At 28.2% G+C, this 23,064-nt stretch overlaps 5 protein-coding genes across 5 annotated transcripts; 4 read left to right on the forward strand and 1 right to left on the reverse strand.

The window, feature by feature from the left end:
• Window positions 1-7,583: 7,583 nt before the first annotated feature.
• Window positions 7,584-9,334, forward strand: OCT59_018746 (uncharacterized protein; the record flags this gene model as incomplete). The annotated part of the gene is made up of 8 exons (XM_066135597.1): window positions 7,584-7,851; window positions 7,992-8,204; window positions 8,281-8,396; window positions 8,467-8,581; window positions 8,669-8,759; window positions 8,840-8,849; window positions 8,920-8,989; window positions 9,054-9,334. 8 exons carry the CDS (start codon window positions 7,584-7,586, stop codon window positions 9,332-9,334), a joined length of 1,164 nt encoding a protein of 387 aa, XP_066004869.1.
• A 3,104-nt stretch (window positions 9,335-12,438) lies between these two features.
• Window positions 12,439-14,189, forward strand: OCT59_018747 (uncharacterized protein; the record flags this gene model as incomplete). Its single annotated transcript, XM_066135598.1, has 8 exons — window positions 12,439-12,694; window positions 12,760-12,972; window positions 13,070-13,186; window positions 13,269-13,370; window positions 13,460-13,550; window positions 13,646-13,655; window positions 13,722-13,791; window positions 13,861-14,189. 8 exons carry the CDS (start codon window positions 12,439-12,441, stop codon window positions 14,187-14,189), a joined length of 1,188 nt encoding a protein of 395 aa, XP_066004870.1.
• A 2,445-nt stretch (window positions 14,190-16,634) lies between these two features.
• Window positions 16,635-17,989, forward strand: OCT59_018748 (uncharacterized protein). Its single transcript, XM_025314378.2, has 7 exons — window positions 16,635-16,803; window positions 16,891-16,963; window positions 17,038-17,134; window positions 17,206-17,249; window positions 17,335-17,474; window positions 17,570-17,822; window positions 17,902-17,989. The coding sequence occupies exons 1-7, from the start codon at window positions 16,657-16,659 to the stop codon at window positions 17,913-17,915; spliced, it is 768 nt and encodes a 255-aa protein (XP_025185178.1). The 5' UTR covers window positions 16,635-16,656; the 3' UTR covers window positions 17,916-17,989.
• Window positions 17,990-19,174: 1,185 nt separating this feature from the next.
• OCT59_018749 (uncharacterized protein) lies at window positions 19,175-21,292 on the forward strand (the record flags this gene model as incomplete). Its single annotated transcript, XM_025314377.2, has 6 exons — window positions 19,175-20,048; window positions 20,242-20,388; window positions 20,461-20,551; window positions 20,637-20,834; window positions 20,904-20,999; window positions 21,073-21,292. 6 exons carry the CDS (start codon window positions 19,175-19,177, stop codon window positions 21,290-21,292), a joined length of 1,626 nt encoding a protein of 541 aa, XP_025185177.1.
• A 62-nt stretch (window positions 21,293-21,354) lies between these two features.
• Window positions 21,355-22,822, reverse strand: OCT59_018750 (uncharacterized protein). The gene is made up of 4 exons (XM_025310174.2): window positions 22,752-22,822; window positions 22,634-22,664; window positions 22,138-22,539; window positions 21,355-22,058 (listed from the first exon to the last, which is right to left on the reverse strand). Exons 2-4 carry the CDS (start codon window positions 22,653-22,655, stop codon window positions 21,703-21,705), a joined length of 780 nt encoding a protein of 259 aa, XP_025185176.1. The 5' UTR covers window positions 22,656-22,664; window positions 22,752-22,822; the 3' UTR covers window positions 21,355-21,702.
• Window positions 22,823-23,064: the final 242 nt, after the last annotated feature.

Raw genomic sequence — 23,064 nt, forward strand, 5'->3', positions numbered from 1 at the left:
CCCAGAATAACCAATCATATTTTACAGGCTACTACCACCATTTTTAAATGCAACATATATCATAATAATGAGGGCCTAAAAACATTCCTATATGTGAGCAGGATTTGGTGGTAACTCCCATTAGAAGTTTTCCTGGTCCTACCATCTCCCGGCTGATATCTTTGAGAATAATTAACACTAATTACACATTATCAGTTATCCACGTAAGTTTATTCATATTATTAATGGATTTTATTAATGTTTGATGATCGTATTTGAATTAGTTGTACTTCTAGTACTTCTATTAAATTTCTGACTATATCTTTTGTTGTACCAAATAAAGTGATTCATCAAACAGCTTCCAGCTGATATCCAACTTTTTTTTTGAATAGTGAAAAAAATCTACTGAAAGAATAATTAATACTAATTACACATTATCGGTTATCCACGTAAGTTTAATAATATTATTAATGCATTGGTATGATAAAATTATTGGATAGTAACGAGATTTTATTAATAACATATAATGTTTAGTTAGTATATCTATTACTTTTATTAAATTTCTGACTACTTCTTTATTGCGCCAAATAAAGTGATTCATCATATCTTTCTAAACTATTCCTGTGCTTTTTTGTATTTAGTAATGTAAAAGTGTTGAGTAATTACTAAGAAGTAAAATTGGATGCAAATAAACTTCTAAACGTGCAATGACTAATAAAATAAATTCAATTTCATTTGAAGCATTCAGAAAGCTTAATTGTTTCAAAAGACATAAAAAGGATTCATTTCCTTCAAGCTGTTTTATAATTTCTATTCCACTCTACATAAATTCCTCTACATAAATTCCATTACATAAAAATAAAATACATCTTTTACTTTTCAATTAACTTTCTATTAAACTTTACAATGTCAAAACGAAGTCTTTCTACGAATGTTAAAGTTAACGTTAACGAAGAAGGAGCCAAGAAAATTAAGCCCTTAGATATTAAATATGCGGTTGAGTTGCAAATTGCTAGCCGCCCTGGTCTTGGACAAGACGGAAGACCTATCGAATTGAGAACAAACTATCTAAAAGTAACTGCATTACCTGAGAAAACTTTATTTCATTATAATTTTATCGTTGAGCCACCGGTCAAGACTCCTCTTTCGTTTAAACTCTTTTCAATTATGGCTTTTCAAAATCATTTTGGTGACGCCATGCCTATTTTTGATGGCAATAATTCTATTTATTGTACTAAGCCGTTACCTTTTAATGATGAAGGTGAAATCAAAGAAGTATGTACTATATAATAATATATTTATAAAAAACTTTTGTAAATTTGAATTCATCAATAATATAATTGTTATTTGCAGGTTTCTTTAGAGGCGGATGGTCCCCGTAAGGCAAAATCATTTCATATTACTATTCGTAAGATTGAAGAAATCAATATAGAAAGATTGTTAAATTATCTTAAGGGCTCGGCTCAATTAACTGGTGAAATTCAAACATGTGTTACAATCTTGAACACTGTATTGAATTATAAACCACGAAATAATTTTGCTGTTGTCAAGCGAGGAGTTTTTCCGGAGACCAATGACAGACCAAAGTATTTATACGGAGGAATTGAATTAAAAACTGGATTCTGTCAATCAATGAGACCTGGTTGGGGTAAATATTCTCGAATAATAATAATAATATGATTGAATTTTATTAAAAGCAATTAAACTTGTATTAGGATATATGATCGTAAATGTTGATACATGTGCTGCTGTATTTCATCCTGATGGATCATTATTGGATTACGTTGCAAAGATTTTAGGTAAAAGAAATGTTGAAGAATTGCGACGTGGAATCAGTGACAGCGAACGAAGAAATCTTGAACGCGTAACTTTTTTAATAAGAACTAAATTTTATGATAATTCTACGTTGTTATAACACGACTAACCACTATTTGATAATGATATAGAATTTGAAGGGATTAATAATCAAAGTTATCCATCGAGGAGAGAAACAAACAAAATACAAAATAGAACGTTTAACAAGTCAAGCTGCTGATTTTACTACATTTACGAATAAAAAGGAAGGAGTAGAAATGAGCGTAGCTGATTATTTCGCGCAAACGTATAATCATTCTTTGGAATTTAAATCTCTTCCTTGCCTTGTGGTAAAGAAAAACTTGTTTATTCCAATGGAAGTCTGTGATATTCTTCCTGGTAAATATGTTATGTTATCGATCGTGTTTAAAATTTTATTTCTAAATTAAATCCTTATAACTTTTATGTAATTATAGGTCAAAAGTACGAGAAAACAATTGGAGATAAGGCCAAAGCAGATATGATCAAATTTACGGCCTGTAAGCCTCAAGAACGATTCGACAAAATAGAAAATTGCATCCAAAATATTTTTAAGCACAACGAAGATGAAAATTTGCGTGATTTTGAAATTAAAATTGATCCTAAGATGATGACTGTCGATGGTTATTTTTTATTTTTATTTATTTATGTCCTTTAGCTGTATGTATTATATGTACTAATTCGGTTCATTCCATTTCTTTTACAGGAAGAGTTTTAAAATCTCCAACAGTTATGTTTAATGCAAATAGCAAACAACAAAATATATTCCCTGTTCAAAACGGACGTTGGAATCCCAAAGACCTTGTTCTACTCAGAGTATGCATTTTTTTATTACAATGTAATTTACAGAATCCAATTAACCGTTTATTTATATTTTTCATAGACAAAGCCATTGCATAACTGGTCAGTTCTTGTTTTAGCTGACAGAAGATCATGTCCTATGGAACAAGTGAAAAGGTGTATGATAGGACTAAAACAAAAATTGATTGAATTCGGAATGGTAGGTTAAAGATCTAATTTTCTTTTAATTCCAGTTTTAAATAATTCATTCATTATTTATTCATTAGGAAGTGGGAAATGATCCTTACATAAATTACGAAAATCCGCAGGGAAATATTGAATCGGTTAGTAAAGTTATTCTATTACTTGTATAATGTAAGATATACTTTTTTCACTAATGCTTATATTTGATTCGTTATATCAAGTCATTACAAATTTCTGTTCAGAAGGCTCATAATAATAAATCATTTCCGCCACAACTGTTAATTGTCATTATTCCAAGAAAACCATCTCCATTATATGGCGAAGTTAAAATGATTGCTGATACTAAAATTGGAATTGTTACCCAATGCATACTCGCTGAAAAATTACGTAATCCAAACAACAAATCTTTATGGGCTAATATTGGATTAAAAATAAATGCCAAACTAGGCGGTCATAATTGTAATCTTATAAAAGAAGAACTTTCGACAATTGGAAAAGTCCCTGTAAGTACTTACAAACTCTTCAAGATTTTTTAAATTTAGATTTAGTTTAATTTCAAACTTTCTTTTTTTTAGACGATGATTGTTGGAGCAGATATTTCTCATCCTGGTGTAGGACAAAAAGATCAACCTAGCATTGCAGCAGTCTGCGCCTCCGTTGAACCAAATGCAACTACTTATTACGGTAGAATTAGTGTCAATAAGCAAATCCGAAATGAAACGATCGAATGTCTCGGAGAAATGATTTCTGATTTACTGAAAGCATTTTATGAGAAAAATAAAGTTCTTCCAAAACGAATGATTTTTTATCGGGATGGTGTGAGCGAGGGCCAATTTCGTAGTGTATTAAACAGAGAAGTAATCGCATTAAAAAACGCTTTTGATAAAATTTACCAAAAGGACCCACCAAATTTGACCTTTATTATAGCACAAAAGAGGCATCATACTAGGTAATAAATAAACAGAGAATATTCTTTAAATAATTATTCGTATTAATATAAGAAAAAATTCCTTTTTTTCTTTAGATTTATTCCAATAAATAGAAGAGATGCGGATAAATTAGGAAATTGTATTCCCGGAACTGTTGTGGATCAATCAATTGTTCATTGTAATGAATTCGATTTTTGTAAGTATTTTCATTAAAAGAACTTTGATTTATGATTTGTGAATATTTTATTAATCTTTTCTTTTCATAGATTTACAATCTCATTCTGGACTTCAAGGAACCACACGTCCGACTCATTATTATGTTTTACATGATGAAAATAAATTTGGCGCTGATGAAATTCAGAATTTAACCTACCGATTATGTTATCTTTATGCAAGGTAAAATTATTTTTACGGAAAACTTTCTTTTGCCGATATTACACATTGATAAAACACAATGTTAATGATGATTATTTTGTTTTCAGATGTTCTTCAGCAATATCCGTGGTACCTCCAATTGCTTATGCACATCTATTAGCAGCACGCGCTCGACTTTATCCAACCATAGAAGTACCGGGAGAACAAAATTGTGAAGAATCGGAAAGCATTTCTTCAATTCCTTTAGTTTCTAAGGAATTAGCTAAAGTCATGTATTTTGTTTAAAGTGTTGAATAAATATGCTTTAAAATTACACCTTGTAGTATAGTTGTTGATTTATCATTTATGTAAAATATTATTTTATATAGGATAATAGAAATTGCTTGTAAATAATGTAACAATTAATTTGTTATCCGAAAAATAATAATACACATACATATATGTTCCTATTGATATTACATTTTGTGAAGCTCTCATGTCTTATATTTATCATCATAATAAATGAATTTTCATGCTTTATATTTTTTTGGTAATTTCTAGAAATATGAAATCACTGATAAATAAAATTCTGATCAATACGAATTTACCATCATTCAAATCGTCTCAAATCTAATGAGATAAAGATCATGAAAATCTAACCACTGGATCAAAAGATATTATAGGAGAACTCAAAACGCTTAAATCATAATCGCGTACCAAATATTGACTCTATAAGCATGAAATTACTACCATTCGAATTGTCTTAAATGAGACGAATCCAATGAATCTAAGATTATGAAAATATAATCACAGGATATTCTTAAAATATGATTTTTAGGTTTTAAAACTTCGCAAACTTTGTAACACACTTGTTAACTTTACATTAAGCCCATAGTCTTATACAATATTAAAATATTTATATTACATTTATTACATTCATATGTCTTATTAAAGTTTCTAATAAAATATAATAAAAAATGTATAGATGGCATTTCTCGGAATATTGTAAAATGCTGATATCCCATAAAATTAAAGCAGCTATTGTGACAAATGAAAATGGAATACTTTGACAAATTTTTACTTTAATTACTAAATAAAGATGTAATGAATGTATTTAACTTAAATTTTTGTTTTCACTATATTAATATGTATATAATATTTTCACTTTAAAAAGTGTCCGTATAATTTTGATATTTAATGTACTCATTCAATCTACCTGCATATTATCATATTCATACTATTCTATCCTACTTTGTGTTAAAAATGTTTATCAGAGATTAAGATAAGTTTTTTTCGAATTATGTTTATATCTTATTTTTCGTAACGCATCTTCGATCATGTGAAGGACCCTAGATCCTAGATATCAAAGTCCGTACAATATGATAAATCAAAATATATTTGCAAAAGAGTTAATTGTTAGGCTATTCATAGTTTGCTTTACAAGCGAAATGATATTCTTTCTAACTCCCGTGAAGCATTTTTTGTTTTTTGATTAAAATAATATGATAAGATGTCATGACTGAAATGAACATATGATTATGAAATGATCACTGTATAGAACATCACATGTCAATTGATATGTGTACTGTAACATAATTATTATTTATATTATGCACAAATATAATTTGTACAGAACAACAATGAAGGTTGACAAAGTGAAAGAGAAAGAGCTTTATAGCAAAGTGGTGTTACTACAGGCATCAAATTTATCGTTGACGAAGCAAAAGAAGGAAAGTGTTGATCTGAATGTTAACGACAATTTGAAACCTGGCAACATTATTGGCAAGAGATGATGAGGTGGTGGCAGTAAGGATCTAATCCTTGTGTAGTTTACATTTCTAAGAGCCGTTATTAGCTTCCAAAAGATGGATGTTATGTCAACAGAATCGAGAAATACCTGGAAAAATATATCTTACCATATAAAGAGATATTGAAAACAGGGCTTTACATGATGATATAATGTCATATTGTTCAAGAAATCATTTTTAGTAACTGGTAAGGATATCATTTAGTCAATTCTCGGACCAAATTAACCTGTTTTATTTCATCGTTTGAAATGTCGACGAAGTATTGCATTAGAACAATTAGAACAGCTAATGATTTGATCATACTGCGATACCACGTAACATTGGACTTCCGTGAATTTCCAGTAGAACTGAGCTTCATCTATTTTTTCTACACATCAATGACGAAGTATCATTAGTTTAATCGATCATCGATTCGAATATTTGTTTCAATATCATTTGTGAAATTTTATCTTTTTAAGGAATATTTTTAATTACGATATGTATTGTACAATAAGAACAAGAGTAAAAACCATCATTCGAAAGAATCCGAAATTGAAAGACATGTATGCTTATCGTTATTAGAATTCGAAACCCTAAGATATTTTTAGATTTGATTTTTTGAACTTTATCTCTGCAAATGAACACCCATAAACATAAATTCATTGAGCGAACGTATAATGTACAATACAGTATAACCACTATTATTATAGAAAATCTTTTATAGTGTAAGCTGAAACGTAAAGATTAAATTAGTAATATTTACAAAGCTAGATATGCACTGGAAGATTGGAAGATTATTGGAAACTTCCAATTCTATAACTTTTTAGGGGGTGTTAGCAAAATCATGCCGATCATTGCTGCGTGGAATGATAGATATTTGGTCTATGAGTTTCCCATTCAAAAAAACAATTATGGTAAATTGTATGAATAAGTAATTTAATTTAATTTGTTACACTACATCTTACAATAAGTCCTCTAATTTATAATTCATGATTTTTTTTTTTAATATTCTCACAGATAAAAAAGATGGATAAAAAATTTATAAAAAAATCTACCAGTATTAGAATAATCTAGTTTAAAAAAAGTTACCATGATAAGTTATTTCACGGAGTCACTGCCGGAATATCATGATTTTCACGGCGCAGCCTGAATAATCATAATAATCATTATTATTATTGATATTACGTAATAAATATAATAAATGAACCTGTTCTAATTTACATCTATAATAATTTATTAACACTAAAATTTACCATCAGAAGACAAATGGATTCGCGGGTAACATTTATTAGTTAATTGTACCATGTCGGAATGGATTAGAATTAGAAGAATTTGAAACGATAAAAAATCAAAAAATCAACGGAAACTTCCCAACGCGCATCAATAATGATAGCCAATTAAAAAGAAATTCACTTACACGTTCGAATTCGTAATAGCCAATTAATATTAAATTTTATCCACACGTTTCAATTCTTTATATCTGAGACAAATTTCTCTTTGAAAATGCAGAGTGACAAAATAAATAAAACATTGTTGATCGCTAATGGACCAATCAAATCACGGGATTTAAACATATGTTTGTGAGCGAACATCCCAGTCGCGATTATTAATTATTATGTTTTCCATTTTGTGTCAAATCGGATAATATTTAAGGTCTCCTTTTTCAAGAGCCAGACTTTTTCTTTTTATATAATATTAAAAACAAAATAAAAAAAAAATGTTGCCCGATTTATTTAAAAAACCACAAAAAGCTGAACATGAAAATGAACATTCTTTTGTTCTGTGGCTTAGGAAAATCATTATTATCGTATTTTTAATGATCCTAGCAGGGTCCTTTGCGGTAATGTGTGTTAGGATGTCTAAAGAGAATCCATCAATCAGCACTACATTCACATCAATAGACAGTATACTCGCACCATCAATTTATTTGTCATTTGCTTATAAGTTTAACATTTCTTGTTTAATATACTACGATTATGCAGGAAGTAAGTTTGAATTATTGAACTAAATTGTTTTATTATTAGCTCTGTTCAATTCCAGATCAGATTGTAATTATTTATCATTTGGGATTAAACAGAGCTATTATATCACATTATGTATAGCTAACTCAAAATATTTCATAAAGAAAACGAAACCAGTTGCGACGAATATGTTACACAGCCAAAAAATACTGGTGATAAAGATTACCCTTATGGCGGAAACTTTTCACCAAAAAAAGTCAAATTGACAAGATACGATGATATTGGACCGTATTTCGTTTATCTTGATATAAACATAATAGTTCCAACATTCAATAACTTAACTGAATCGTTTTTTAGAATGAATTTATATGATACAGGTTTTTTTTTTTATAAAAAATGGTCTTAATTATATTTTACTTTGATAACAATTATATTTTTATAATAATTAAATAGAAAATGACTATGTCATATATAATATTGAGAGTATGAATAAGATAAAAGGTGGATCAATGACTCCATTTGAGGAATCACTTTTTTATTTGAACAAATACACTTTAACAGGAGGTTATGTAAGTTTATTTAAGATCATTTTATATTAGAAAAAAAAATTGGTAAACATATTTATTAAATGAACAATAGTTATATAAATTAGGATTCTCTAAAAAAATCAGAAGAATTTTGAGTAAACCAATCTTGTCTTATATTGGATTTCCATCAAGTTATGATTCAAAACCATATATTGAATCAAATATACGTAAGAATCCTACGAGGAAAAAATTACTCAATTTTCTTTTAAATACTGATGTTATTTTTGTTGTTTTGTGCTGTTAATTAATTATAGAGAGTGTCCCGGCTGCATCTTTAAACGCAACACATTTAAGAGTGCGTCTTAGTCCACGGAACTTTATTTTAGAAGAGGAACAAGAACAAAGGTAAAAATCATCGATTTAATGCTCACCCATAAGTTGTAACTAACATTTTTTTTTAAATTTACTCATATGTACAATCAAAGGAACGACAATGTAAGTAAATTAACATAATTGTCACTCGCAAATGATCATCGTATTCACATACAAATTCGGGATTTAATAGATATTAGCCGCAGTAGGAATTATCGCTGCATATTATAGCTCGATTGTCTTTATTTACGTCTTCTTGTTCGGTAATATTTTTTTTTTCAAATTAAATTATCATGTAATAAGATTTGTTAAATCGAAATATTTTAGGCGTCGATTCAATGAAGCCATGGGGTTTAATTCATAGCGGATGCTGCGGATTACCAACATTTGTCGATCAAGATGATGAACCAAATGAACCAAATGAACCAAATGAACAAGTACTTAACATAGAAAGTATGGATGAAAGAGTTAAAGAATTGGAAAAAATCTTAAAATGTATTGTTAACGACACCAGAAAGAACCGCAGCAACAGTAACAAGAATAACAATAGCAGCGGCAGTAGCATTTACAGCAACAGCACCAATGATAACGATAAATTAGATGTATAAATACGATAATGATATAAGTTTAGTTATAAGTTTATATTATATGAAATTATTTAGCAGAATTTATTGTATATATAGTATATATAAATATAAAAAATTGTAATAAAGAAAATTATAAATTATCTCAAAAATTTTTAAATTTTTACTACCTTTATATTGAACCATACATACATTTATGACTTCTCATCATGTTAATAATATACTAAAAACAACAAAATTTCATTCTTTTCATTCTTTGCTATATTAATACTAAAGATCGAATATTCTATTAAATTGTACAACTTTATGCTATTCATGGCTAACTTTTTTAAGATATTATTATTCCTTATTCCGGGGTAGTCTATTATATTACCTAAAAATGAGTCATGTGTAACATAAACACGATTTTCTTGCGAAACTTCATGCGAGATAAAAATCACGATATAATTAAGTTACAGTACTGTATATGTAGTATTTAACTAAACTTTGTAGTTGCAAGTCAACCTTATTAAGATTAGTTTTAATGTCTTGATCTAACATTGCATATTAATAAATAATAATTATGCATGAATTTATAAACAAGTTCCAAACTTGAACAAGTTAATTAAATATCTTCGATAGCATAGAATTGTTCCAAAATTAGCTAAATTAATTAATACTCGAGATTATAATTTAACGTGACGTTAGAGAACAATTTGCGTGTCCCATTGACTTCTTCGCTTATATAACCTTTTAGTTGTAACAGTTTCCTCAATGTTTAATACGATATGATACCAAGTTGATATCCCACTTGCTTTTTCCAATTCTACACTTTTGCATATTTGTCTTTTATTTCTTTGTCATCACCATCTTCCTTATTTCTTTGTCATTTTTCTTCATTATCTAAAATCGTTTTATACATTAATACAATCCAAGTAGTAACTAACAAAGCATTTAAATTTAGAAATATCTGTTAAAAATGCCAGGAGTTTGTAAAAGAAAACAATTAATAAAGAGGGTAAAAAGAGTACATTAATGCCTATAAAATTCTGCAATAATGTAAACATGATAATTTAACGTTAACGTTATCTTATTATAAACATTTTGAAACTACTTAATATAATTCTTTAAATTTTTTCTATAATATGATAATACTAATGTCGCAGATTGAAAAATAATTGTAACTAAGTACAAACTATGAAATCAAATTTACTGGAAATAGAACAGATATTAAGTTTAGATTTATTAATATAATCCAACTTATTGCTTTATTCAGGCCAGAAAATACAAAGTTAACTATTACTTGACAACGCATTATATATGTAAAATGATTTTCATAATTAATTTGTACTTTAGGGGAAAAAGTTTCGGTACAGATACAAATTTCAAACAAATATGATCATGAGAATTTTTAATTAAATAATAAAATAAGTTCATTTTTTGAATATATATTTTAATACAAGTTTTACAATTATTACATTATAACTGTATTGGAATTTGAGAAATTGGATGTTTCAACTTTCATGTGATTCCCATAAATTGTATTCGGGAAATTGGTGTAAAAACTCCGATAAATTTATTTGTTTATTTATTTTATGGATAGTCAGAAAAAACTCCGATAAATGATCATTTTTCTAGTTTTTATTCTGAAGAAACTCAGACACGTGATAATTTTTCTGAAAAATTTTTATAGGGTCAAGAAAAACGCATTCGGGAAATCGTACTGTACTTTCAAAATCAATATCATTTTCTTATCTTAAGACTAAATTTTTATCTAGTTGGCGTTCGAACCTACGTGCATCGTGCATATTCTTTCAAAATTAAAATTTTTTTTTGTTAACCAGTCATAAAACATACATTCAAAATCAATGTCAGAATTGAATCCGAATTTGGAAACGGGCCGAAATGCCATCATCGTCATGTGCACGGACCGGACATTCACTCTTGTGTAAAATTATAGTCCTTCGTTACATTTCGGACTAATATATGACCGAACTTAATTAGTTATTAGTGATTTATGGTTAATAATTAAGGTTGATGTTTTTCACCTTTGTATTAGAAATAAATAAACAAACAAATAAAAAAAAGAAAGTATGATTTGATTAAGAAATTCAAAAAAAAAACTGAAATGAATCTTTGAAATCCAGCAACCATTTTTACATTAATAATTGTGTACCTGGTCATTAATTCAGTTATTTTTTGCTTATAGTTTTAACATCTCTTGTTGGATTCATGGCATTTATGTTCACTTCCTTATTACAACGTGGTAGCAAGAGGAAGGACGTTACGTTTGTCCTTATAAAGTAGATCCACTGCAGCAGGACAGAAGCAGTAAGAGAGGGCCACCATAGGAAACAGAAGCAACGGTGTCAATAATAGCAGCAACAATAGCACCAACAGTGACAAAATCAACAACAATAACTGCTTAGTTATTATATCTATAATATACAGAATATTTGATGTTACAAACTGTCTTATTGAATAAGAACCAGTATCATCGTAGGACGATAAATTTTGTTGCAACTCTGATCTTCAAAAAACAAAATTAAATGATACTGTATATTGATCATTTTAGCCTAAAAAAATAAAACTATATAAAATTATATAAAAAATTGTCATTATTAAATTATTTTAAAACAATTTTCTATTTGTAACAAAGTTTAAGAATATAATTCCAGTATAATTATTATTATAAATTACATCATGGTATATAAAAATTATCAGGACAATAAAAGATAATCATTTGTAATCATTGGTAATAAATTTTTTTGCATTTTCTCAGATTTTCATTACAACCATTTAAAGCGTCGAATTTTCATCTTTAAATATTACATTGAATACATTAAATATAAATAAACATAATATATTATTGGATGGGATAATTTGAACATCCTGTTTGATCGCTAATAATTGATTGATATGCATGATTATATTAACTCTTTAAAAACATCGAATGACCAATCAAAAAACTATTTACTTAACGTTCGAAATCGAGTGAGCATCACAGTTAAATTCTAATTTATTAGTTATTCCGGATTTATTGACTATCCAAACCCGAGTGAAGCTATCGTTATTTAATATTTGGTGTGACAAATATGTATATATAAAGTCGTCGATTTCCACCTCATATTGGGAATGAATAAAAAAAGATGATTCGTGACTTAATAAAAAAACCGAGAAAAACTGAACATGAATCTATATGGAAGCTTAGACGAGCTGTTATTGTTGTATTTTTAATGATCTTAGTGGGGTCCTTTGTGGTAATGAGTATTAGAATTGCTAGAGAAAATCCAACAATCAGCACTACTTTTGCATCAGTAAATAATGTACTCGCACCATCAATTTATTTATCTCTCCCTTATAATTTTAGCATCTCTTGTCAGATATATTACGATTATAATGGAAGTAAGTATGAATTTTTAATATTAGGATTAGTTCACAAAGTATAACTGACTCAAATATTTCAAAAGTAAACGATACCAGTTGCGACGAATATATTACACAACCAAAAAGTACTGGTGACAGCGATTACCCTTATGGTGGAAACTTTTCACCAGAAGGAATCGAATTGACAAGATATGACGATACTGGCCCATATTTTGTCTTTCTTATTATAAACATAACGGACCCTACATTTAATGTTTTAACCGAACCGTTTTTTAGGATGACTTTATATGATTCAGGTTCTCTTTATATTTATATATAAAAGTAATCCTTTTTGTGTTTTTTATATTTTGATTTTTTTAATTTTTTTGAAATGATTATGACAATAAATAACAGATGATGGTTTGTCTGACTTTGAGAGAATAAATAAAACAAAAAGTGATTCTCTGATTTCCCCATTTGAAGAATCTCTTTTTTACTTAAACAAATACACTTTAACAGGAGGTTATGTAGGTATACTTGAAATCATTATAATAATATCAATAATTTTCGTTAAATGATTCATTAAAAAAAAAATGATAGTTCTATAAGTTAGGATTCTCTAGAAAAATCAGAAAAGTTATAAGACATCCATTTTGGTCTTTTATCGGTTTCCCATCAAATTACCTTCTATTACCTTACATTGAGTCAAGCATACGTAAGAAATTAAGAATATTTATTTATTCATTATGTATGCAATGTATGCATTTAATACTGATGTTGTTTTGTGTTGTTAATTAACTATAGAAGGTGTCCCGGCGGCATCTTTAGATGCGACTCGTTTAAAAGTACGTATTAGTCCACGAGATTTTATCGTAGAAGAGGAACAAGAGCAAAGGTAAAACCATCCGTTCATAAAATTAACATTCATTCATGACTTGAAGCTAACATTTTTTTTTTAAACATACTCACATGTACGATTTAAATAATAAGGAACGATACTGTAAGTTAAATAAACACACATTTCAATTACAAATATTGTAATAATCATATTCACGAAATTTAATAGATTATAGGTGCATTAGGAGTTATTGCTGCTTTTTATAGTTCGGCTGTCTTTATTTATGTCTTTTTGTTTGGTAAGATTTTATTTTGTTTGAATTACTAGATCATCATGTAAATATTTTTTCATTCAAGAAAATTTTTAGGGGTCGACTCCATGAAACCATGGGGTGTTATACATGATGGATGTTGCGGATTCAAAAGATTCAAAAGAGAATCTGTAGAGATACTAGCATGGGAGAGTTCACCTGACACAGAAGATATAGATAGAAGAGTCGAGGCATTAGAAAAATTCAGAGATTTTCTTAGAGGTAATGTTGTCGATGCTTCGTTACCAAAACATGGTAGTAGGAGAAGCAGGAGAGGAAGAAAGGGTCGCTACAATAAGTTCAACAATAACAGAAACAATAGTATTAACAGTGATAGCAATGACACCATCGATAGCAATGTCGAAATCACAATATATGAGAAGTAAATGTCTAAATTTATTGTTTTTTTGGTGTTGCAAATTAAAAAGTGTATACCAAAAAATTGTTAATCCCTAATCCTAAATTAAAATTTAGGTAAATTCACAATTATTAGATCAACTGATCAAGTAAAAATTAATAGTTTACTTGCATATATCGTTACTAATCATTTTTATGCTCCTAAACCAATTAAATTAAAAAATAATTAATTCCCCCTTAAAATTATTCGATTCAACCGATTAAAAACTTATGTCAAGTTAAAAAAAGATGTACTGTATGTGACTCAATCCTTTGATTATATAAATGTGTTGTAATGGTCGCATAAGTGCTTCATTCATCACGTTTCAGTAACCATAATATTTGTGGTTTTTTATTTGTTTCAAATTGACATATTAATGTGATTATAAATATTATTAATAATATTAGTAATTTACATATGATAGATACATCATTGCCTGATTAAATAAAATTTAATTTAATATAATGCATATATAAATTGTTTATTTTATTTTATTATATATACCATTATGTCCATTGGCTAAATATAGTAACCATTACTTTTTTCACGTGTTTAAGCGAGGAGACTTAGTAATGAATTAGTAACGGTAACGCGTATCAAAATTTGTTAGGGTTTTTTATTAGGAAATTAATAGGTTTCGGAATACTGTACAACAGAGCGTCGATGTCATTATTGATCTTTTGAAGTTTTAGTAATTTTAGTAAAAAGTTTACTGAAATTATTTCGTTGAAACCTCTGCAAATCTCGCATTCATTTCACCGACAATCATTTCACCGACAAGGGAATTTAGGATTAGAGTTAGGGTTAGGTAAGAAAATTAGGGTTATGATAAGGAATTAGAGGTTAGGACAAGGTTAGAGTAAGTGGGTTAAGATTTTAAACCTGTCTCTGACGGTAAAATGATCATGTCAGTGAAATTATTGTCGTAAAGCGTCTGTCGGTGAGATGAAATGATTCCAGACCCCATATATTAAATAATCGCAATTATTTATTGATATTTATACCTGTTGGGTATTTATTAAAGTTTTGACAATGACGCTTTGTTTTTGCAAAATTGATTAGATGAATCATTGTTTCTTCTGTTATGATATTAACTATTGTTTATTCTTGGCAACAACTAAATTGTTTGATCCATACCATTTATGGTATATACAGTCCCCGGCGAAAAGAATGGCGGTGCGAATATCATTTGTTATTTTGGATATGAGATCGGAATTTTCCTATTTAAATTAAAACTTATAATGCCCAATGGGATTTTTAGAATACTATTTTAAAAAGCAATAAAAAAAAATGGAAATTTTATTATTGTTTTTACGCCTATTTTACCTTCTAAAAAACAAAGAAGTTATAAATTTAATAGAAATCGGAGAATAATAATTTGCTATGAATTTTTTTAAAATGCACAAAATCCTACATAATAATAAATTCCATTTTTTTTAAAAAAAAAACTACTTACTTTTAACTGCCAAATATTACAATTGCATTTTGTTATATTACATTACCACAGAGAAATACTACCAATAATTTTTACATTAAAATTGAATTTGGTATGAAAGTTTGAAATAAAAAGTTTAAACTTCATTTTCTCATCAACCAAAGCTTGTATTGAAACAAAATTACAATTATTAGATTCCTTGCAATTACGAAATTTAAATAATGCTCTTTTATTATATTATTGAGTTTTTATATTGCTTATGGAAAATGATTATCTTTATGCAACATAAAAATTCATCATACTCACTATTATACTTGAACTAGCCCATTACACAGATGCCACACAGGAATTTTAAGACCACCATTCGAACCACATAGTCAAGAGGAATCCAATGGTGGTAATTTTGTCTCAATCTGACCTCTGGATGGCAAGAAAGTTAAGAAAATATTAAAATATCATAATAAAAGAACGCTAGTTAAGAGTGCGAATAGTACACAATACTAAATTGAAGCATTTATTGACACGGAAGATGATCATATCAAATATTAGTTAAATAATGAAATATATGTATTTTCTGTTCCTCTTTCAGAAAATAAAAAAAAAATTTCACATTTTACTATAAATTGCATTTGTGATATCAAAAAAACTGACCGCCATTCTTTTCGCCGGGGTCTGTATATAATACGATTTTTAATGGGTGTAAATCTTATTATATTTTTCAAAATGGTATTATAGATTCCTTTCAAAGCGTTAAAAAAACAAACAGACACGAGGTTTTGAAGGTTTTGCTTTAAACGTAATCATAAATTACGTACGTACATGCGCCAGAATACAATCTGGATAAAAGATAATCTTAAATTTAATTTGTGATAAAAATATACTAAGTATTATCTAACTATAAGAAACTAATTCATTAAAGGTAAATCTAATTGCATAATGTTTATGTCACAGATATTTTATGCTATATAATAAACACACCACGACCAAAAATTTCCCGTCAAAGAAAAATTTTTTCATTTCTATGAAAATGAGTCAACCATTACTTTCAAAATCGTCTCCCAATCATCAATATGAGGCAATACCTGATAATAGTCAGCATGAAGAACATCACTTCGAATCTCCCGAAATTATTAGGGATATAGTTTTAGGATTAAGTGATGGGTTAACGGTATGATTTATTAATTAAATTATCACCAAAATAATTGTTAATTGTTAATTATCAATTTTGGATATAATGTACATTTTTTTTTATTAGGTCCCATTTGCCTTGGCGGCCGGATTATCTTCTTTGGGAGATTCTCGTGTTGTTATTATTGGAGGTTGCGCCGGTACGAATAAATAATAATGAAATTCTTATAATTGTAAACGACTAAAAAAATTTTTTTTTATTTATTTAAAAAAGAGCTTATTTCCGGTTCAATTTCAATGGGATGTGGAGGATATTTAGCAGCGAAATCCGACTTAGATCATTATGATACCGAAAGACGTCGTGAAGAATGGTAAAGAAATAAATTTCTTTTAAAAAGAATTTTAAAATTTTGGTGATATAAAAAAAAATATCATTTTGTAGGGAAGTAAAAAACTGTCTTAATGCAGAAATTCAAGAAATAGTCGGTATATATATTTTTGTTTAATTTGTTTAATTATATCATTTTATTATATATAATAAATTTTTTTTAACACAAAAATGCTTTTATAGATATATTATCACCTTATGGATTAGATGAAGCAACTGTATCACCAATTATTGAAAAGTTAAAAAGTAATCCCGAAAAATTTGTCGATTTTATGATGAAATTTGAGTTAAATCTTGAGAGACCCGACCCTTCTCGTTCTTTGGTAAAAAAAAAAATTTAAAATAATTCGTAAAAATATATTATTAATTTTTTTAATAATTTGAAAAATTTTTAATATATATATTATATATTTTATAGAAAAGTGCTTTTACGATTGGAATGTCATATTTCATTGGGGGATTGGTCCCCTTAATACCATATTTCTTTATGGATGATACGACTTATGCTTTATTAGTTAGCAGCATTATTACAATATTTTGTTTGGTTATATTTGGATTTGTTAAAGCGGTATACACATCTCCTAATAATGCGGTATCAAGCGCAATACAAACAGCATTTGTAGGTGCTTTGGCAGCAGCCGCCGCTTACAGTGGTGTAAGATTAGTCGAAGGTTTGTAAAATATTTCGATTTCTTTTTATTAAGATTTGATGATTTGTATGACTAAAAGTTTTTTTTTCCATATATATAGTATGGAAAAAATAATGTTTTATTTCAAATCTAAATCATTTTTCTTGATATAAATAAATCTCAAGATCTAAATCAATTTTTTATATATATACAATATATATATATTTAAGATAAATGAATATCACTTACACTTAAATAATAATTTAATTCTCTTTCAGATTCATTTTAATAAAAGAGTTTTTTTTAAAATTATAAATCAACATTCAGTAATTATTCAGTAATGTTTAAAGAACAAATATCAAGGGATAAAAAAAATGGTTACAATAAATGAAAAAACCAATAAATAATTGATTATTAACAAATCTGCCTCGTAGATTACACGAGACTCCTACTTTTTGGCTTATTTTAATTTGTTAAATTTTTTTTTTCTTTGTTGAAGGGTTTGAAGGATACGTTTCTATTCTATGAAACGTAAAATTGTATATTCTTATATATATCACATAAATATTGTGCTAATTTAGAAGGAAGAATTCATCCTAAGGAAGAAGTATTTGTCCTAAATTTCGTAATAAACCGTACTTTGCGGTATGTAAGCACCTCTTTTTATACAATGCTTATTTTTCAGGGGGTGCTTGCTATCCGCAAAAAATTGATAATTCAATATAAACAATTATTAATTGCGCTCCAAAACGCATAAAGAAGAAAAAATCACATTGAAGTCATATTTAACAAGAAGTCTCTATAGTTTCCAAAATGTCTTTGTGTTCATGTGTGAAAGTTTAAGAGTTTCTTAAAATTTTATAATCATTCCTCTTGCTTCAACTCATAAATTATGCTAGTTCTTCTGACTCTATAAAAAGAATTTCCCAGGATTGCCATAAAATTTACGGTCCCTTTTTAACCTTCTTTGTAGTGTAAGGTATGGAATAGTGAGTAGTGAGTAGTGAGTAGTGTTTAAAAAAAAAAAAAATATTTCTTTTTGTTTCAGAGTAAAAGGCGAAATATGTAAAACGGTTTATTCATATATATATATATATATATATATATATATATTTAATTGAAGCCCATCAACGTTTGAAAAAACTTACGGCCTAAAAAAATGTTCATTGGATTATAGCCTTTTATATGCATTTTGGTGGTGTTACGGATGAACATAAAAAAATGATCACCCAGATAAATGCGTTTTACATTGTTTGTACAACTTTAATCACTTATAAATTAAGTCGAAAATTATTAAGGCACCTTTTTTTTTTTAATTTAGTCAGGTTAATTAATTTTTTTAACGATTTATTTTATTATATAGATATTATATTTTTTTTATTACTTTTAAGAAAATGACAAATCCAACAGATATTCCAATTTTAAAATCAAAAGTAATTAAAGATGAAGCTTATGATAAAAATTATAAGGAAATGCTTTCAATGATATCTACATTAAATGATAGATTATCTAAAGCAACAGAACAAGGAGATGAAAAAGCAATAAAACAACATTTGAAAAGAGGTCAATTATTAGTTCGTGATAGGATTGACCTTTTATTAGATGAAGATTCTCCTTTTTTAGAATTATGTCCATTAGCAGGATGGAATCAAAAAGATATGACATTAGGTGGATCAATTGTAGCAGGTATAGGATTAGTTTGTGGTGTAGAATGTTTAATAACTGGAAATGTACCAACATTATTTGGAGGATCATCAAATGAAATTAGTGTGGCAAAAGGTGCAAGAATAGCAGCAATTGCTAAAGAAAATAATTTACCATTTATACAATTAATTCAAACAGGTGGTGCAAAATTAGATCAACAATCTAAAGTATTTCATCCAGGTGGTGGACAATTTCGTATGTTAGCTCAAAGAACAAAATTAAATTTACCAACATGTAGTGTAGTATTTGGTAGTAGTACAGCAGGTGGAGCTTATACACCTGCTTTAAGTGATTATATTATCATGGTAAAAAATCAAGCTCAAGTATTTCTTGGTGGTCCTCCTCTTGTACAAATGGCAATAGGTGAAAAGGTTGATGCTGAAAGTTTAGGTGGTGGTGATATGCATAGTAGAAAATCTGGTGTAAGTGATCAATTAGCTTTAGATGAATATGATGCTATTAAAAAAGCAAGAGAATTTATTGGTAGATTGAATTGGCAAAAGAAGGGGAAAATTCCTGCTACTCATCTTCTTCCTAAAATTGAGGAACCTTTATATGATATTGGTAAATATAATTGAAAAAAAGATTTTTTTCTTCCAAAATTTATGTGCAAGAAGGCACAAGTACGCGATAATTTTTTACTACCACAATTTTTTTTTGTTTTCTTCTGCATAAAAAAAAAAATCTATCGAATTATTTATTTATTTATGTAACATACCATTTATTAATTCCTGAATTTATTTATTTACTTAAAAAGATGAATTACTTGGAATCGTTTCTACAAATATTAGAATCCCTTTTGATGCTAATGAAGTTATTACTCGTATAGTTGATGGTTCAAAATTTATGGTTTTTAAACCACTTTATGGACCAAATATTATTACAGGATGGGCTTATATTCATGGTGAATTTTATGATATAATGAGAAAAAAAAAGGGAAATTATTTAGTTGATTAATTAATTAATTTGTTTTCAGGATTTCAAGTGGGTATCATTGCAAATAATAATGTTATATTTATGCAAGAAGCTAATAAGGCCACACAATTTATAAGATTATGTAACATGATGTAAGTGAAAAATTTTAATTACTTGAATTTTAATTATTTAATAATATAATATTTTTTAAAAATTCATCATCATTTTTTTTTTTAGGAATGTACCTCTCCTTTTCCTTCAAAATACCACAGGATTTATGGTAGGAAAGGAATATGAAGAAAAAGGAATTATAAAAGCTGGTGCACATTTCGTTAATGCTGTAAGTAATAGTCAAGTACCTGCTATTACAATTATGATGGGAGCTTCTTATGGTGCTGGTAATTATGCTATGTGTGGTAGAGCTTATAATCCAAGGTAAGATGATACATTTATATAAAATATATACACATATATATAATAAATGTATTATGAAATTTTTTGTAGGTTTTTATTTTCTTGGCCAAATAGTAAATGTTCTGTTATGGGACCTGATCAATTAATTGGTGTTATGGATATTATTATGAGAGAAGCTGCCGATAGGTAAGTTACTAATAAATTTTTGTTTCTCTTTTTTTTTAATTAAATATTTATGATCTTGTTTTAACAATAATAGAGTTGGTAAACCAGTTAATGAGAAATTAGTAGCAGAAAGGAACAAAGTGCTTCGATCGATAGTAGAAAATGAATCTGATGTTTATTGGACAAGTTCAAGATTATTAGATGATGGTATAATTGATCCTAGAATGACGAGAGTCATATTGGGATTTTGTTTGAGTATTGTCTATAACGAAAAAGTTGAAGGTGGTAATTTGGCTGGTGCAAGTAGAATGTAACATATATATTTATTAGATAAAATTTACATGAAGGAGATTTTTTTTTAAAAAAAAAAAAATTTATCAATAAAATAAATTTTTATTTAAAGAAATATAAGTTTGTTGGTATATATGCAGCCTAACTGTACATACTAATTCACCATGGTGCAGTCCAACCTACGCTAATCCCTGTACCTTCACACTATTGGTAGTAGCGTCCGCAGTAAAATTCTTTTATGCATCCATTTGATATATTTTCATTCGTCGAAATCATTATAACCTAGATTTCGAGTCTGAACCATTAACATATAAATATTTTTTATTTGCCGATGCCATTTGACCCTTTATTGATTTAAATAATAATTTAAATGATTTTGTCTGTAATACATAGAATTAAATTACAAATAGATCATATGGACCACGCCTACTTTTTAATCTCGAACTAACATTATACTTTCAGTCATAGTCACAATTAAAAATGGTTCATTTACTAACAGATCCGGATAACTCTTTGATAACCAATCTCTTGCATGTATCAATTTACTTTCACTATCAAAATACAAATGAGCGGTTGTGTCATCTTCCCAATAAAACTGACACAATAAATTTAGAGCACGAAAACATTCCATTATCGGTTCGTTCTTACATTTCCAACTATTAATTATATCACCACTAATCTCAAGAGTATGTCTTTTGTCCGTGGCATGTTTTTCGGTGATATACGCGAAAGACTTGAAATGATCTTCCAACGATAAATAAGGAAATTTCTTAAGTTCATTAGATATTCCTATGGGAACGGATTATCAAATGGTCAGACACTTCGTACTCATAATCAAGAAATAAAAATAATACTTTATACTTCCTACCTCTAGACCAAGACCATATTTCGATCCTCCAATTCTTTTCTTTGGCCTTGTCTAATGGGATAATAAAGTCGGCATCGCCAGAGACTAATACTAATGTACCCGGATTCTTGCTGTATATGATGTCCATCATATCAACTGCAAGTTGTGTGTCAACTTTTTTCTCTCTTCCCGCGGTTAGTGGAAAAATATTGACATTGAACTTAAGGTCTAACGCTCGCACCCATAACTCATCATCAATTGGTGGATCAGAGCCAGCAATGAAAACCCCTCCCAATTTTCTTCCATTACAAACTGTTATGACGAGTCGATTGGGATCGACATTAAAAACATCATTCGCAATTCTAAGGTTGCTTTGCGAACCATAAGTGACATTAGAGTAATCGATGAAAATATATACGAGGTCTGAAGTTGTTATAAAAAAAGAGAGATTCCCCGCATAAGTTATAATGAAACCAGCTTGAAAAATTAACAATTATGATACCAAATAGTAACATACCAGATGCTGCTGGTGCTGCCATTTCTGTTAACTAACGTCAAAAGTAATGTGAAAGAAAATAGTTTAACTATGATTTTTTTTTATCTAAAAAAAAAGACAAAAAACAAAAAAAGCTTACTTTTCAGAATTTACACGTTTGAGAATATTAAATTTAGCTCGTACACTTTCCAGGAAAGAGTCGAAGTGTACAAAGTATACGTGACAAAAATATCGTGCTTATTTTATTTTATCCATCGATCTGCAGAATGTGCATTTAATTTAGTTTGCGACGATGTGTAATTTATATTCCGAGTATGACCTAGATAAAAACGTCCAGAGATTTCAATCGGGCTGAATTATTATAAATATTTCTTATTATTAAACGAAACTTGTCAACAAATATTTGTGTTCCATCTTTCCATTAATCGTCGGATCATATTATTTACAATGAA

The sequence above is a fragment of the Rhizophagus irregularis genome, chromosome 28, assembly GCF_026210795.1.
Source record: "Rhizophagus irregularis chromosome 28, complete sequence".
Classification (NCBI taxonomy): Eukaryota; Fungi; Glomeromycota; class Glomeromycetes; order Glomerales; family Glomeraceae; genus Rhizophagus; species Rhizophagus irregularis.